This window comes from Salvia hispanica, chromosome 4 (genome assembly GCF_023119035.1).
Source record: "Salvia hispanica cultivar TCC Black 2014 chromosome 4, UniMelb_Shisp_WGS_1.0, whole genome shotgun sequence".
NCBI lineage: Eukaryota > Viridiplantae > Streptophyta > Magnoliopsida > Lamiales > Lamiaceae > Salvia > Salvia hispanica.
This window is the reverse complement of record NC_062968.1, coordinates 23,747,629-23,763,732: the sequence shown is the minus strand read 5'-3', so window position 1 is coordinate 23,763,732 and position 16,104 is coordinate 23,747,629. Positions and strand designations below refer to the sequence as shown.

Below are 16,104 nucleotides of genomic sequence, written 5' to 3'. Positions count from 1 at the left end.
TTCTAGTTCTATTTTGTTATTTTCCAAAACAAAGTTGATAAATAGAGAATCGAGATAATAGATTTTGGATCAATTTTGTAATTGTTACAAATCCCACATCGTAGAAACAACAAAACAAATTTCAAATTCACAATGGCCTATTTGGTCTAGGTGAAGATGACTTGGCTTTAGCGAATTCAACCAAGTCTCGAAAAAGCGCGTCATCGGCTTTTTCCTGCTCGGTGGCAGCAGCCGGTGGTGATCTGAGCGACAGATTCCTGGCCGGCCCAACCAGGCTCTCCAAGGAGGAACCTGAAGACTGGCTACTTGCCCCGCCATTCGTCTGCTTTTGCTTGAAAAACTGCTGCCTCTGGTTATACCTGATTGGTGGAGGAGGAAGACGGGTAGCAGGCGGCGGCAATGCATCCGCAGAGTCGCTCGTTGCATCTGCTCCGCTGAGTGGTGGTGGTGGCGGTGGTGGATAGATGACATCGTCATCAGAAGATGATGACGAATGTGTTGGACTTGGCGGAGGGAAGGAGTTTCGGCTGCTTGAGTGAGGCGGAACAGCACTACTTGTGGAACCTAATGCTCTGGACGAACGATCTGTCTCATAGACGTCGTCACTGAGATCGGTCTTTTGTGCTAGCCCTTTCGATGCATCCCTCGATGATCTGCAAATTTTAACAACACATTTGCTAAATTTCCTTATATTGTTGGCTATAGAAGGGAAGAAAGAGATAAACAGCGGAAAAACATGTCTACGAGTTTTAATGCAAAATTGATAAAATCGGATGGAGATAGAGACAAAAGTGGTTGGGCAATTGTTAGTGGAAAATGGAGGCTCTCTCTTAGAGAAATAAACTTACCAAAAATGAAATTAGGCTAATTTTTATGGACAGACCAAAAATGGTAAAACGGGACTATTGGTCTAGGTTTCGGACGGAGGTAGAATAAACTTCGAAAAAGTGGTACGCATTATGTAAAAGAATTTATTTTACACCTGCGCGTCAGCTGAGAAAAATCATCTTCTGATTCTTCATCTTCGTGATCCACATTCATAAGAGGCGCAACTGGAGCTTCTGTTTTCGCCACTGGAACTGGAGGAGTTCCATGAGCAATAATATCATCGTGGCGACGAAGAACTCGCTGCAAACTGTCATTCAATGCTAATCCTCTACATAGAAGGTTCTCGTCTCTGCAGAAGGCGGGAAAATATGTGATACGCCATAAAAATGAGCCAACATATACAGAGAACGAAGAATAAACTAGCATACACATACGTGGTCTCGTTCACAAGAACTGTGACACGTTTTTGGTATGACCGGCACTGATCCAGCAAGTCAACAATGATCTCGTCCTTAACACACAATGGCAAGAAGAAACTGATTTAGTATAGTCACAAACACGTGAGAACCGATTTCAATAAAGGGGCAATGTAATTCAACCTGAGAATTATTTGGATCCAAGGCAGTCAGCATTTCCATAAGAACGTCAGCGAGTCCCTCAGCAGTCTGAATCTCCTCCGGGCTGAAAGACAGATACCAAAAAGACGAAAATTCATGTTTGAATTCAAAGACATCTCAAGCACACAAAATGCCAAAAACCAAAACATTACACATGTACCTGAGTCCAGAGGCATCAGATTCCAATGTTGCTTCAATGTCTGCGTCCTCGTACGGGAAAGTAGTCTCAGCTATGGTATGGGTTTGGGGTGGATCGAACAATGTTAAACTAGTTTCCTCTCGAGGTGGAAATTCAACACCATCAGACTGCATATTTTGAAAATAAACATATAACTCCATGAATTATGGTTCCTTACTAGAGATTAAAGAAGGAAAAATCACGAGATAACTTGTTCCCGCGAGTTTGCAAGTAAAGACACCATGCCACCTAACTAGTCCCTCACTTCTCTTATACATCCGATTAACTTAATTATCATGTTCAAATTTGGCAATTATCAGCTCCGCTGCTTGACTTAAGTCAAGCATCAACGTTAAACAGAAATGGGGAATATAAGAGAGCTCATTCATTTCCTCACTAAGCAGATTTCTAACTTACATTTCGTTATATTGTAAAACAAAACGTCCTCAAAATAACACGGTACAGCTCTAGAGTAAGATATGCAAAGTAAAAACTGGGAGATTTTAGTCACCTTCAGTTCATTGTAAGCAGCGGAATATTCGGGAAATATTTCGCCTAAAGCTTCTTGCCAAGTATCAATCAGCACAAGTATCTTCTCCCTCACATCCAAATCGGGCTGAAAGACACATTACAAGCAAATGCAAAAGATGCATACAAGAAAATTTCCGAGTAAAAGAGGTGCAACAGCGATACCTTCTTTTTTACAGTTTTGACCATCTCACTTAGAATATCCCGCTCAACAATCATCGGAAATATAAGCTCCCCGCAGTTTTTGCTCAGCGTATCGAGCACCTAAATTGTAAGTATTAGATGGAAACATTTTTCAGCTACATTCACTTAATCGTCTTTAAGTACACATGTATGGTCTACATCATTCAGAGCCCAGAAAAGGCAAGGAATACTTACAAACAGTGCAAGGAGCTGAGTTTTTGGGCTTTTACTCCGTAGTTTTTTCTTGATTATCTTTAGTGCATCCTTCGCTTGCCTGATATTTTCAATTCAGATATGAGATTACACGCAGAAATTCACCTCATCCACAACAATGTGACACCAATACACTATTACAGTCGAATATGGTATCTAAAACAGAATCTCCAAACACAAAAAAGCCTGTTTTCTTGTTTAGTTTCAGTCGAATATGAGTACTTGATGTCACATTCTTATAAGTAATAACCTATCACTGATTCTTTAACAAATTGCAACTAAAGTTTCTATAGCAGATATCCAAATCTATACAAAGGAAAAGCATTAGCCACTCGACATCTCATACCAAGCACAATTTATCTAAAGAAATCACTCTCACGCGAGAACGGATTGCTTGTAGAGTCAAAGTAAATGAAGTAGTAATACCTAGGATCCGTATTTATCACATCACAAAGCTCGATGTTTATTGCCCAATCTGGACCATCCAGCTTGCCACTGGTAGCCTTCTCGGCAACAGCTGCTGCGTTAGGCATATTTTTTGTGCACTGTAGCCGCTACCTTCCCCCTTCCTAAAAACAAACAAATCAAACCATCAATTCATTGACACGAAGAAACCAAATGATACATACCAAACACGAGAGCTAATCGCAAAAAAACTAGCCTTTCTGGTCAATAAACCCCACATCAGTTGCCTAATTACCTTACACTGTTACACAGCCGATGTGAGACAATAGACTCCGTAACACAAAACCAGATTCAACACATACAATCAGAACCTTGAAAATCAACAAAAGACATAACTAACCATCTCAAATCAACAAAATCTACAGCCAACATCAAAGATTATCTGTATACAATATATATAAACAGCAAAATCAACATTCATAACGAAATAATTCAACATCATATCAAGAATTCACACACACACACACACACACATACATACATATACAAAACAATGAAAATACAAAGTCACCCCGATCAATCACTTCAGCTGCAGCTCAAGAAGTTAGAAACGCATGAGAAATTGAGTACAAAAACTAACCAAAAATCTAGTCTAATTCGCGAATGCAAGACAGCATCCTAGAAAAAGGGGCCCACTGAAATCGGAACTCAGATACCAAGTCAAAATTGAAAGAAAACCAGCCACCAAAACCTCAAAGATCATATTTTTTTTTCAAGAACACGAAGCGACCCAGTTGGAATATGAGAGCATGAGATCGGGAATCATGGGAATCGAATCGGGAGAGATAGAGAGTTCAGAGAAGAAAAGAAAGGTGCGATCTTTCGTTGAATTGTCGGCCAGGTCCTTTGTCCAGTTCAAGAGAGTGAGAGAAGGGCGTGTTTGGTAAGAAAGAATTACAGAAATCTTACATTAGGTGATCGAACACATTAAATTAATTTTTTAATAATAACAGAAAACTATGGTGTCTCTCTTCTAATATTTTTAATATACTTCTTGCCATGAATTTATAAAAAATCACTACTTACTTTTGCTTTTTAGTGGACTATATCAAAAATTATTCAACACCAGATACCTTTTAGGTAACCCATTTCCACATAATACATGTTCTACATACTTTTTTCAATATTCTCTTTTTACAATTTTACGTGTAGTTTGCATCTTATTGCAAATTTGGAATAATAGAGTATAAATTTATCGACTATGCACATGGCAACGCAAGGATAATGCTGAGTGAAATTACATGCTTTACTTAGTCCAATTTCCCCTATATATGTATTAAATAATTCATGTCCAAGTCACCAATATTGAACCATAGCAAACATAATTAAATAAACGACAAACTTTTGTGGTCCATTGACTTGATGAAATTATTTACTTAGTCAACATGAATTTGAGTCTGACCACCAATGAATGCCATGACGCGAATTTCATTGGATAGAAAATAAATTTTTTTATTGCTCCAATCAATTCGTAACGACATATATTAAATCATATTTGCATGAACTTATTTTAGCCAATTAATATATAGTAGTAGTGTTTTTTAATCTTTCGGAATACGTTCTTTATTATCACGGTTGAATATTTGTGGTGGACTTTCATTAGGGCTGGTTATTTATTTTGACTCATGTGGAAATTAATTGGGCTGAGTCCAATCCCTTATCTCTACCACCAAATGCTGTCATGTGTACTCCCACCTGGATCTTGGCTTAGAGCCGTTGGATTGTGGCTTGTATTTGTTATGTGGGAAGCGACCCTTTCTCTCCTCTCATTTTTCAAAATACTCTCTCTCTCTCTCTACTCACTCGATTCAATGAATTCTCTCTACTCTCTTACACTATCTTCTTCTTCAATGACTTCTCCGACGGTTTTTCTTCGGTTATCACGATTTCTTTGATTGATAGACCGGTGGCTTTGTTGGTTTAAACAACTACTCCGGCTGGTGGTGTGTGCGTGAGATCTAGAGTTTTGGTGTGTGAGATCAGATTCGTGCGAGGCTGTGTTCTGAGGTTCTAGATCCGGTGTGAAGGAGTTGTATGGTGTTGATATTTGCAGTGTGAGGTGAATCACTTGTGGATTCGACGTTGCTCCCTTGGGTCTGGTTTCTGGTGAATAAATTTGTTCTATAGGCGGGCGGCTGAGCCATTACCTTGATCTGTTATGTGTTCTTCTTGATCTATGGTTCACTTGTGTAACCGTTTTTGATCCGAGAGGATCTTGTTTAGTGTTACTAATAAGTGTGTTAAGTGTGCGGGCTATGGAGATTCAAGAAGCTAGCTAGAATTTCATCTTGGTTGTAATAGCTAGATAATATTCCCTTATAAACAAGCTTGTGTACTTTTGATACTATTCAGTCGCATGGTTGAGAATTTGACGGAACTCTCTTGAATAAAGAATAAAGAGGTCTTGGTAATTAGTGAATCCGGACTGGTCTGATCCCTACTATCACAAAGGTAAATGAAATATGCACATGAACTATCAAACTCAGTTCAATCAATACAATATATATCCATATGATGTCACTTTTGAATACAACTTATGAAAAGAAAATAATCATATAGGCAAAGGCAAAAGTAGCAAACCATAATCGTAATAATAATATGAATGGAATTGAGCCTAAATATATTGTACAGATTCTAGTAAACAAAAATCAGGTTGAAACTGAATATATACAATATACAAAAGTTCAAATTCTTGCCAGATTATATATTTTGCGGAAATCTAAAACTATCGCTTTGGGGGCTCCATTCCCAAACACCTTAGAAATTGCCATTGTCGTGGATTGATCTATACTTTCTTTTTGGCTCCAATGCTCCACCCCAAAATAACATAACATAAATATGAAAATTTGAAACATTAATTTATCAGTTAGTAAAAATTGTACCATTAATAAAAGAAGTTACAAAATTTGAAACATTAATTAAATGATACTATCTATTATTGCAATAAGAACTCCAAAACCCTAAAAAAGAACTCTTATATGAGTATTTTTCATTATGTCACCAATAAGCAGTCTCGATCTCGACATAATCTTCGAGAACTTGGACAAGAACAACAACGGTCGAATCACCATCGCCGAACTGCAGAATCTTCTCCACGGGATCGGGATCCAGACAACCTCGGGGGAGCTCGAGAAGCTCGTGGGCCGAAGCAATCTCGACTACGTCGATTTCTTGTTCTTCTACGAAGTGATCGCGGATCCCAGAGAGGCAGACGATGAGGAGGATCTGCGGAAGGCCTTTGAGGTTTTCGACATCGATGGGGACGGGTTTATATCTTGCGAGGAGCTGAAGATGGTGCTGACGAAGATGGGGCTGTGGGAGAAGAAGAGTGGGGAGGATTGTAGAGATATGATCCATGTGTACGACAAGAATCTTGATGGACTTCTTGATTTTGACGAGTTTAAGGATATGATGATGATGAATTACAATGCATAAAATAAAAGACTCAATGATGTTAATTAACTTAACAATAGTGTATATTGTATTAGGCTTTGATAATTTACATTGTTTTCTATTGATAATTTGATTCTACTTTAATCCTTCTATGATTCTCGTTATGATTTCATCTAGATTCGTTAATGTTGGATACCATCATTTCTTAATTTCTATGTCCATGACTTTTTGATTTTCTTTCAAAAATTTAGGCTCATATAAAAGTGCTTCTTTAGTTCGTTAAGGATTTTTTTATTTTTAATATGAAATTTGCCAAAAATTAAATTCAAATCAAAATCCGAAAAAATATTAATAAATTTTAAATTTTGAGTTAGTTAGCATCATATATTTTTAGCAACACTACTACTTAATTCATTTCTTTGTCCATGACATATAGTATGACTACTAATTATTTAATTACAATTTAAATTGTGCAACGTGTTTCATTTAATCATATCAAATCAATTAAATAAACAGTTTATATACAGATATATATAAAAACAAAAGAAAAACACGATGGAAAATAATTTTCCTTCGAATTTCGACTAATTACAGATTTTTATGATTGTTAGTAGTATAAATTTGTTTTTTAGTGGAGTTTAGTGTTTTTATGTAATCGAAAAATAAAAAATAGCGGTTTCGTGCAAAAAAATAGACTTCAGTTTCGAAAATTTGAAACCCGTTTCTCTCTCACTCAATTTGGGGGCAACTTATCTCTCTAGGGTTCCAAATCCGACCAGCGAAAGGCATTTCTCTTCCTCTCTCTCTCTCCTCTTCAACTCCAGTAAGTTCTGAACTTAAAATTTCTCTGCTTTTGGTACAGATTTTGAAATTCTCGAGCAATTTTTGGATTTATGCATACTTAGCAAGTTCTAGATCTTTTACTGGGAGAGCGGGATGTAGCATTTGATTGATTCTTGTATTTTGACTTAATTCAATTGTTTTTTGCACCGTAGGTGTTGAATTCGTAAGGGAATTTGGAATTCCTGATTGCTCCAGCTTCCAATTGTTATGACTGTGTTCTTCGGTGGTTAGATTTGCTTAATCGAAGATTAGGGATGGTGGATGCTCCTAAAGATAGTAATGTGAACGGTAGTCGAAGTTTTTTTGAGAGTTTGGTAGGATCCTCTGATGTTGAGGAGGTGAAGGATAATGGTGTTGCGGTCGGTTCTGAAACTGGGCCTTCGGGATCGGGAGGGGATAGTTTGCTTACCTATAAGAGGCGAAAGAGCATCAAGACCATGGATTCAGCGAGTCAGCTGAGTGAGAAGGTGCGGTTATTTTTTATACCCAAATATACTACAGTAAGATGTGTAGCAAACTAAGTTTTTCGTTCACTTTATCATAGAAGTATGAGAATGTTCTTCTGCTTCTGAGTTCTCGTTTTATTTAGTTGAAGTTACAAGCTGTAGACTCAGTTGGAACAATCTTGCAAGACTAGTGACTGCAGTTTTTTAGAAATATTATACGACTGAAAGAGATTGCTTCGGTGCTCCATTTAATAATATAAGTTATGAACTATGGGCGTATGGGTGCAGAGTTAAACATATTGATGAGTCAGAATTATCATTCCCCTTTATTGGAATTTAGTATTGGATTTGTTCTCTACTTCTTTTTCACTTTAACAGTTACTTGTTACGTGCCACCTTTGCTTACAGATATGTTGTTACCTAATTTTTATTTTCTGAACCCACAACCATCCGTGTCTATCAGTTTTATGTATGTGCTCTCTCGGGCTGCTTAGATGCTTTTGATTTCCCAGTCAATTAAGTGCTTACTTGACCTAGCTAAATGTTCTCAGAAAGGTGCAGATTGTTCCAATGGTTGCTTACTCAATCACAAACGAAACATTATTCTGGATCAAATCTGCCAGTCGCTTGATAGTGGCGGATTGAAGAAAAGCATAAAAAGTGCACTTGTTTTTCCAGCATCAACTACTCTTGGAACTACTATAAAGGTATTTTTCTTAATTTGGAGAGGCTAAACTTACAGTTTATTCACATTGTTGTGTATTTCTGTCATATTATATATTTTGATCTATCCAAACAAGATTTGACATGTATTTACTATTTAGTAGCCTCTTATCTAGTTAATATGATATTTTTTAATCTAGGATTCTATCTGTTCTTCTGAAGACTGGAGCAAAACCACATCTCAGACTGGCATTCTATTTGATGATCTCCAGAATGCAACTAAGTCTAATGTAGGTTTGACATCTAGTGGATCAGTCAACGGACCAAATACTACAACATTCACAGAGCGCAGCAGTTGCACCTTTATGGATGTTTTTATGTCAGAACAGTTTGCACAGCTATGCAGTCTACTTCTTGAAAATTTTGAAGGCATAAAGACAGACAAACTCTTTGATTTGAATCACATAAACACAAGGATGGAGGAGAAAGCATATGAACAGTCTCCATTGCTATTTCAGTCTGATGTTCAAGAGGTACTCTTCTCTGAAGTTACTTAAATCTGCTTTTTGCTAGGTGTGATCATCATCGTCATCATCTTGCCACATTAGATGTATCTGTTTGGATACATACCTTGGAAATGTATTTATGCACAACGTGTGGCTACTTCGAGAATACCATTGTCAAATATCTGGTATTATGAGATTGAGGATGAAAATACTTCAGATTTATTGCATTTGTTTGAGCTTTGGTTCTCAAGGATGTACTTTCTTGTGTAGATTTGGGCGAAGCTCCAGAAGGTTGGCTCTGATATAACTGCTCTTGCAAAGTGCCTATCAGATAAAACTGTGACTGCTTTCAATGAACAGGTAATTGAATTTCCTTGCAGATGCCCTTTCTGTGTTTTGTCTATCCTGATTGTCTTGATTTGTATGATCTCCTGCTACTTAATAATGATAATGAAATTAATGGGAGCCCTGGCTCTCACACTTAATGCAATGTATTCGTTTAGTTTCTGTTGCGACAAATACATTCAGTGATAATGCACATTTTGATGGCCAAAAAATGTATCTTCGGTATTAATAATGTAGTTTCAGTTATATGTGTTAAATTCTTTAGGTTGAAGTCCTTGGCATTAAATTTTAGCTTATTGAAGAGCTAATTATGCCCGATACACTTACAGAAGTGATTAAAGGATTAGGTCTCAATGGAATAATATATTCTGAAACTAATTTAGCTTCTTTCACATCTTGGACATTTAAGGGCTGGGTATGACTTTTTGTATGTTTCTTGACAGTTCCTTGTGCACACTAAACCCGAGCTGACAGAGACACGTGCTCTTGATGAAGCATACACCTGCAGGTGTTGTAGGAAAAGGGCAGATGGAAACACTCGTTTGGTCTGTGATTCGTGCGAGGAGATGTATCATATCTCCTGTATCGAGCCTGCCATTACAGAAATCCCTACTAGAAGTTGGTATTGTGCCAACTGTAGAGCAAAGGGAATTGAATCCTCACACGAGAACTGCATAGCTTGTGAGAGGCTAAATGCCTTTGTGTCGTCACCATGTGATGGCAGTGGTGGAGAAGACGAGCTTGAGAATGATGTAACAACAGAAGAGTTAGAGGGGAGTTCAAATGAGTTAGTTGCCGATGACAAGTTTCAGCACTGCACAGTATGTAGAACTGAAGTTGGTAGTGACGGAGAATATAGAATCTGTGGGCACAACTTTTGTCCTCATAAGTTTTACCATGAGAAATGTTTAACTACTAAACAGCTTATCTCGCATGGCCAGTGTTGGTATTGCCCTTCCTGTCTGTGCCGATCTTGCTTAACTGATAAAGACGATGATAAGATTGTTCTATGTGATGGCTGTGATCATGGTTACCACATCTATTGCATGCAGCCACCGCTCTCGACCATACCAAAAGGGAAATGGTTTTGCCAAAAATGCGATACTGGCATCCAGCATATCCAGAGAGCCCGGAGGACGTACGAGCATATGCAAAACGCATCCAGAAAGAGAGCCTTGAATGGGAAACTAAAGTGTAGTGAGGCTTTGAACAAATCAGGTGGAGTGGATATGCTTCTAAATGCAGCCAAAACTCTGAATTACGAAGAGAATCTGGCTGCCACTGCATCATCTGGACGAGACATTTTTGCAACAGGTTGACTTTTGACTTAGATCATCCCTTTTTTAGGAGACGGATTTCTGCGTTTGTCCTTCAAGGTAAATTCCTTCGCGTAATTGTAGACTGACAGTTGCTATGGAATCGATTTAGGTGATGTAGTTTGTAGTAAATATTCTTTTACGAGGTCATGAATACGGAGCCTTTCGTGGGAAATCGATCTGAAAGAACCTTTCCCGCCCCTGATTTTGGTGCAGGAGTTCATTCTTGTGATATCTGTTGTATGGAATGAGCTGCAATTGTACTAAGCTTCACCCTGTTGAAATATTGATGTATTCTTGTTTAGTAGCCTAGACTAAGCCAAATGTTGTATTATGTATTTTATGTAATTTTCTCCTATATTAATATTGACGAAAGATTTTCTCATTCCTTTGTATCTTTATATTTGTTTCATGGTTATTTACCATTAACTTCAGCATTTTATAAATTTTTATGGATTTTTTTTAAATTGTAGATACATAAAACTTTTATGTTTGTCTTGTTTTTCCCATAAAAAAATTGTAGGAAAATAGTTGACTCGTAATATTTAAATTTTAAACTAATGTAACAATTAAAATATCATTTATTTTATTTAACTTTTAGTAATTAAAAAATTATTGTTTGTGTTGAAAGATGGACTCCTGAGATCAAGAACAGTGGTGAGGCGACAGGAGGTGAAATTTTAGTTTTTCAATTGAGTAAAAATCAAAATTATGTCACTTTTAAAAAAGTTGTATAGTTGGATTTTTTTAAAAAAGTTTGGACTTCGAGAAAATATAGAAAATGGTTAATTTTTATTTTTTTTTATTTTTTATCCACAGGTCACGGGTGTATCGAACTCGCCTTTTGGTGGAATCCGACTAATCCTGCTTGGCCGGGCTTGCGGATTAAGTCTGAAAATCTCCCAGCGGGGGGTAGAGTTTGAACCCGTGACCTCAAGATCACCACAGTTCCGCGCTGCCAACTAACCCAATATGTTAGATGGACTAATTTGATATTTGTCGCTTAATTCCTTCTCCAATTCATAAATTTTTCTAGTCCAACTAAGAGTGCCTATTCTGGAGAAAGTACTCCCTCCGTCCCTAATTAAGAGTCACATTTTTCCATTTCAGTCTGTCCCCAATTAAGAGTCACACTTCATTTTTACCATAAATAGTAAGTAGGTCCCACATTCCACTAATTCAATTCACTCACATTTTATTATAAAATTAATATAAAAAAATGGATCTCACATTCCACTAACTTTTTCAACCAACTTTTCTTTACATTTCTTAAAATTCGTGTCCGGTCAAATTGTGGCTTTTAATTGGAGACGGAGGGAGTATATTTTAATGGAATCCATATTTTTCAAATAAGGAAAACTATAAATAAAAATTGTAATACGGCTACATACCTTAATTTTGGTAGGTGGAGTAATCATGAATCCTCATGCCCTAGTAAAAAAACACTACGGGCTACGGCGATAAATAATATGGCAGGAAATTCTTCTTCTTAAAACTGCTGCTATTTCGTATAGCCTTTCTCTCCCTCTCTCACTCACCACACACACACACACACACACATTCACTGCGTGTTTGGTTTTCAAGAAACTGCAGAATCTTTTCTTTTCCCTTTCTCTTCTTGTTACTTGTGGGGAAGGTAAATTTCTCTCTCCGAAGCTGCTACTGCATGAGTGTGGAACGTTAGGAGTTGTGATCTGAAACTCTTGAATTTTACATGTGCGTTCAAATTTTGCTTCAATCTGGGCCGTTCAAATTTTGCATGATGTATTATATTTTGAGACTACTGTCAAATCCCATCTGCATTTATGTCTGTGTTTCATTTGTGTAATTGGTTTGTTCTTCTGATTGTTTCTCAATAAATGCCTCTATTGTTTCAAGATTTGATTTTTCACTCCATTAGTTGTAAAGAATTGCTGTTTGTAGTTTTCCACTTCAAGATTTGGCCCTTTTCTTCTTCACTTTTGTGTGTAATGTGAAAGAATGCATTTTCTTGTTGAAAAGGTTTGGTTTTTTCTTTCCTTGATTTGATGGGTTTGGGGTTAATTGAAACCATCACTAGTTGCACTGATATTGAGTCTCTTGAAAGAAAGTTTGAATTTTTAATATGATTCTGGAATCGATGAAGTAGATGACATTTATGGATTATGATTCAACTTTCCCAAATAAAAGTGTTGTGATTATTGTGCAGATATGTTAAAGTAGTCAGAGGCTTGAAGTAAGGATTGGTCGAAATGGTTAAAAAAGATAGGCAAATTGTATCACAGAAGTTTAATGATTTTGATGCGATATCCTACAATAAATTGTGTAAATTGCTGCGTAAAGACGGCGTGGACAAGACCTACATGGGCGCTCTGGTGAAAATATTTTCCGAGAGGAGTAGGGCGAAGCCAAATGAAGAGTTGAGATTAAATGATGATGTTAATGAGGATAAGGACGATCCTGATTATATGCTTATGTTAGGAAAACTGAAGAAGCATGGCGACGCGTATAGAGCTGAATACGTGAAAGAAGATGGTTCAAGGGCTATCATCAAATATGAAGAAGCTTCAAGTTCAGATACAGAGTGTGATCAAGAACAAATAGATGGACCTTTGGATCAGATGCCTCTTGCAGAGGTTCAAGGAATTCTTGATTCACACCTTGCTTCGAGTAGGGAGGAGATCAAGAAGCTGACTGGTAGGAAAAAAAGGAGCAAGTCCAACAATGAGAGGGAAGAGAATGCAAAGTTGTTGTCACACTCTACCCGTGCCCCTCACACTCCCGCTGCCAAAGGAGATTCGGATTTGGATAAAAACTCTGGTCAACAACAATATAGAAGGAAGTTGAGGAGTTATAGTACGAAACAAAATGATGAGCATGTCGATAGGGCGAAGGAGATGGAAAAGGTAACTAGGACGGATCCGCTGAGTAAGTCCAAGAGTGGGAAGAAAGAGAATGTAGTGGTGATGGAGCCTGATTCTCGTACCTGCTCACGAAAACGCAAAAAGAAAAAGTTCAAGAGTGAGTACGGTGATGAGAAAATCCAACTCGACCCCGAGTATGACTCACAAAATCGCAAAAGGAATAAGTTCAAGAGTGAGTATGATGAAGAGGAAATCCAACTCGACCGTGATTATCATTTATGGCATCAAAAACTCAAGCCTGTCAACGATCATCTTATTTATACTGTCGGGGATATTGAAGTAGTGTATGAACTGAAGAGTGGAGAGCGTGATTGGATGAAAGAGGATGATGATGACGACAACAAATCCTCTGATGTGGAAATCATAGACATCGATACATTCAACAAGGTAGTTTCTCGTTGTGATTATCTTAAAAACATATGTCTTCGTATTCATATATCATTGGTTAACAAGTCCTAGTTATGCAGCTGATTAACAGGGGCACAACGGGGAAGTCTGCGTTTAAGGACAAGGTTATTGCTGCACTTAGAAAACCTTTTGATTTAGATGAGTTTAATAAGCTATGGAAAGATATCAAAAAACCCTCGCTGAAAGGACGCCACTTAGATCTGCGTAATGGGAGAGAAAGATCTGTTGGAAAGCCGGAACCTGGAAAGAGTTATCTTGATTTCCATCCAGGTTAGTTGAAGTTGATGAATTTTAGTCCCGAGATTCTTCCTCATTACAGTCTCTGTTTTATACTTTAAACCCGGTTTTAGCTGTCCTGTAAGGGGCTGATGGTGGTTCTGTATGCTCGTTTCTGACAACCGGACTCTGAAGTTGATCTCATATTATGCATATTGTTGAGGAACTCTCGTCTAATTTGGACTTCGTAAAGAAAGTACAAACATGAGAGTGAGGAAGAAGTTGTTTTACAAACCTATAAAATCGCATACTAGTCTAGGTCAAATGTTATGATCATAGTACCGCGAATGGCCATGTGCATTGTCGAACGTTTATTTGAGTTTATGCTCTAAATTATTTCCATGAGTTCTAGCCGATGAAGAGAACATTCGAGTTTCCTTTCTTGGCATTTGTATGATTTCCACACTTGAATTTGTAAACTTAGCATTCTCTTGATAACCAGTATGTAATTTGTTGTTTTTATCGAGTGCAGCTCTCAATAAAAAGCTCTCACGAGCGAAAGCGAAAGGCGACCAGCCAAAACAATTAAACCTTCTTCGAGGATTCTTCTTATGGATTGAGGTCAGTAGCCTATCAAATTTAGGCGCCTTTTAAGATTCTCGTCTACTTACATTCGTCAGGTTTTCTTCTCTTGCGCGATGTTATATAAGTATATACGTATCTAGGTATATATTTACAATTCTGAGTCTGAACAGCTCAAGAAATTGTATGCATTAAAAACCAGTGCAATTTCGATATCAGTTCATTTGAAGCCGATCCCTTGAGAGGGTATATATGCATTGAACATCTTGAATTCATCTGTAGTATTTTGTTTCACTTTCTTATTCACAAATTATGTTGAACTTTTGCCTATTTTTCTGACACAATTTATGTTGCTTCCTCTGCTGGAATTTGCAGCAGCCAGAGGAATTCAGCCCTTGGCGCGACAAAGAATGCGTTGCCGTGCGCTCAGGGTCCGGCTAAGGTGATATGTGAATCAAGATTATGTAAAGATCTCATCTCTTTTGGCATGTTTGGATCATGTTGGCTATACTCAATATTTTGGTTGTTAAGGAAGTGTCATTTTTCTGAATCAAGATTATAATATCATTGTCCACGTTTAAATGCCAAATCGCATGTTGTTGGCCCTTTTATAATATAGTTCACCAATATATACTCTTGCGCTCACGTGTTCTTGTTCCATTAGTTCCATTACTAGAACCTGAAGCAGATAAGAGGTTTGGGGCTGAAGTCTCAGTACCAGATACAACAACGGGCTGCTTGTCACAAGATTCTGCATATTAATCATAAGAGTGAACTACAAAACTAAGAGCATCTCCAATGGCTCCTGGACTAGCAATAGCCTAGCCATAAACTCCTCCTGCCACATCATCTAGGACTAGAAGCTGTCTGCCACATTATCAGGACAAGAAACTGGACTAGCACTAGGACTAGCCATAATAAACAAAATTATAAAAAACAAACAAATTACAATCATGCAAAATACGGAATTAAATTTACGACACAGATACGGGAAAATGCAATATTTTTTTAAAATTTAAAAAAGTACATTAAAAAAAATTACATAATTAAAAAAAATCCTTCTACTTCCACACACGAGCCCCGCCTCACTCCTCGTCGCCGCTATCCGGGAACCTCAAATCTGCCGCATCTGAGCCCCGGTGTCTCCCGCCTCTCTACGTGCGCTAGCCAAATCCCGCATACTCTGGAGGAGGTCAAAAAAGAAACCCCCCTTCTCCACAGGGTCAGTTGCCGCCTTCCATTCACCTATGATTTCCCACATGTTCACTTGCGTTCGGACCGGCTAGCGAATCGGTGTGGGCTAGCCGATCGGCTCGCCGGTTGCAATGGTCGGCTAGTGGGCTGACCACGAATAGGCTAGCCGGCTCGCTAGCCGCCATTGGAGATGCTCTAACCAGAATATAGGCTTTGCAAACTTTTAGTACCCAACATTTACAAAATCACATTTTTAGTAAAAAGGTTTCATATATCT

General features: G+C 37.8%; 4 protein-coding genes across 6 annotated transcripts; 3 read left to right on the top strand and 1 right to left on the bottom strand.

The window, feature by feature from the left end:
- Positions 1 to 38: 38 nt before the first annotated feature.
- On the bottom strand, positions 39 to 3,898 carry LOC125185257 (TOM1-like protein 4). Its single transcript, XM_048081759.1, has 10 exons — positions 3,593 to 3,898; positions 2,974 to 3,116; positions 2,530 to 2,608; positions 2,317 to 2,415; positions 2,135 to 2,239; positions 1,606 to 1,751; positions 1,428 to 1,509; positions 1,263 to 1,339; positions 983 to 1,177; positions 39 to 653 (listed from the first exon to the last, which is right to left on the bottom strand). The coding sequence occupies exons 2-10, from the start codon at positions 3,078 to 3,080 to the stop codon at positions 128 to 130; spliced, it is 1,416 nt and encodes a 471-aa protein (XP_047937716.1). The 5' UTR covers positions 3,081 to 3,116; positions 3,593 to 3,898; the 3' UTR covers positions 39 to 127.
- A 2,108-nt stretch (positions 3,899 to 6,006) lies between these two features.
- LOC125220707 (probable calcium-binding protein CML44) lies at positions 6,007 to 6,447 on the top strand. The gene has a single exon (XM_048122856.1). It carries the CDS (start codon positions 6,007 to 6,009, stop codon positions 6,445 to 6,447), a length of 441 nt encoding a protein of 146 aa, XP_047978813.1.
- A 647-nt stretch (positions 6,448 to 7,094) lies between these two features.
- LOC125223656 (PHD finger protein EHD3-like) lies at positions 7,095 to 10,909 on the top strand. 2 transcript variants are annotated; one of them, XR_007176755.1, is made up of 7 exons: positions 7,095 to 7,228; positions 7,401 to 7,715; positions 8,246 to 8,401; positions 8,558 to 8,890; positions 9,134 to 9,223; positions 9,652 to 10,584; positions 10,741 to 10,909. XR_007176755.1 is itself a non-coding variant. In XM_048126902.1 (6 exons), exons 2-6 carry the CDS (start codon positions 7,503 to 7,505, stop codon positions 10,525 to 10,527), a joined length of 1,668 nt encoding a protein of 555 aa, XP_047982859.1. In that variant the 5' UTR covers positions 7,095 to 7,228; positions 7,401 to 7,502; the 3' UTR covers positions 10,528 to 10,909. The 2 variants fall into 2 exon arrangements, 1 of the variants encoding a protein (XP_047982859.1); XM_048126902.1 differs by having other exon boundaries at positions 9,652 to 10,909.
- A 1,084-nt stretch (positions 10,910 to 11,993) lies between these two features.
- Positions 11,994 to 15,207, top strand: LOC125219434. 2 transcript variants are annotated; one of them, XM_048121408.1, is made up of 5 exons: positions 11,994 to 12,160; positions 12,713 to 13,814; positions 13,895 to 14,105; positions 14,584 to 14,672; positions 15,009 to 15,207. In XM_048121408.1, exons 2-5 carry the CDS (start codon positions 12,756 to 12,758, stop codon positions 15,072 to 15,074), a joined length of 1,425 nt encoding a protein of 474 aa, XP_047977365.1. In that variant the 5' UTR covers positions 11,994 to 12,160; positions 12,713 to 12,755; the 3' UTR covers positions 15,075 to 15,207. The 2 variants fall into 2 exon arrangements, with proteins under 2 accessions (XP_047977365.1, XP_047977367.1); XM_048121410.1 differs by lacking the exon at positions 11,994 to 12,160 and adding an exon at positions 12,377 to 12,525.
- The last annotated feature ends 897 nt before the right edge of the window (positions 15,208 to 16,104 follow it).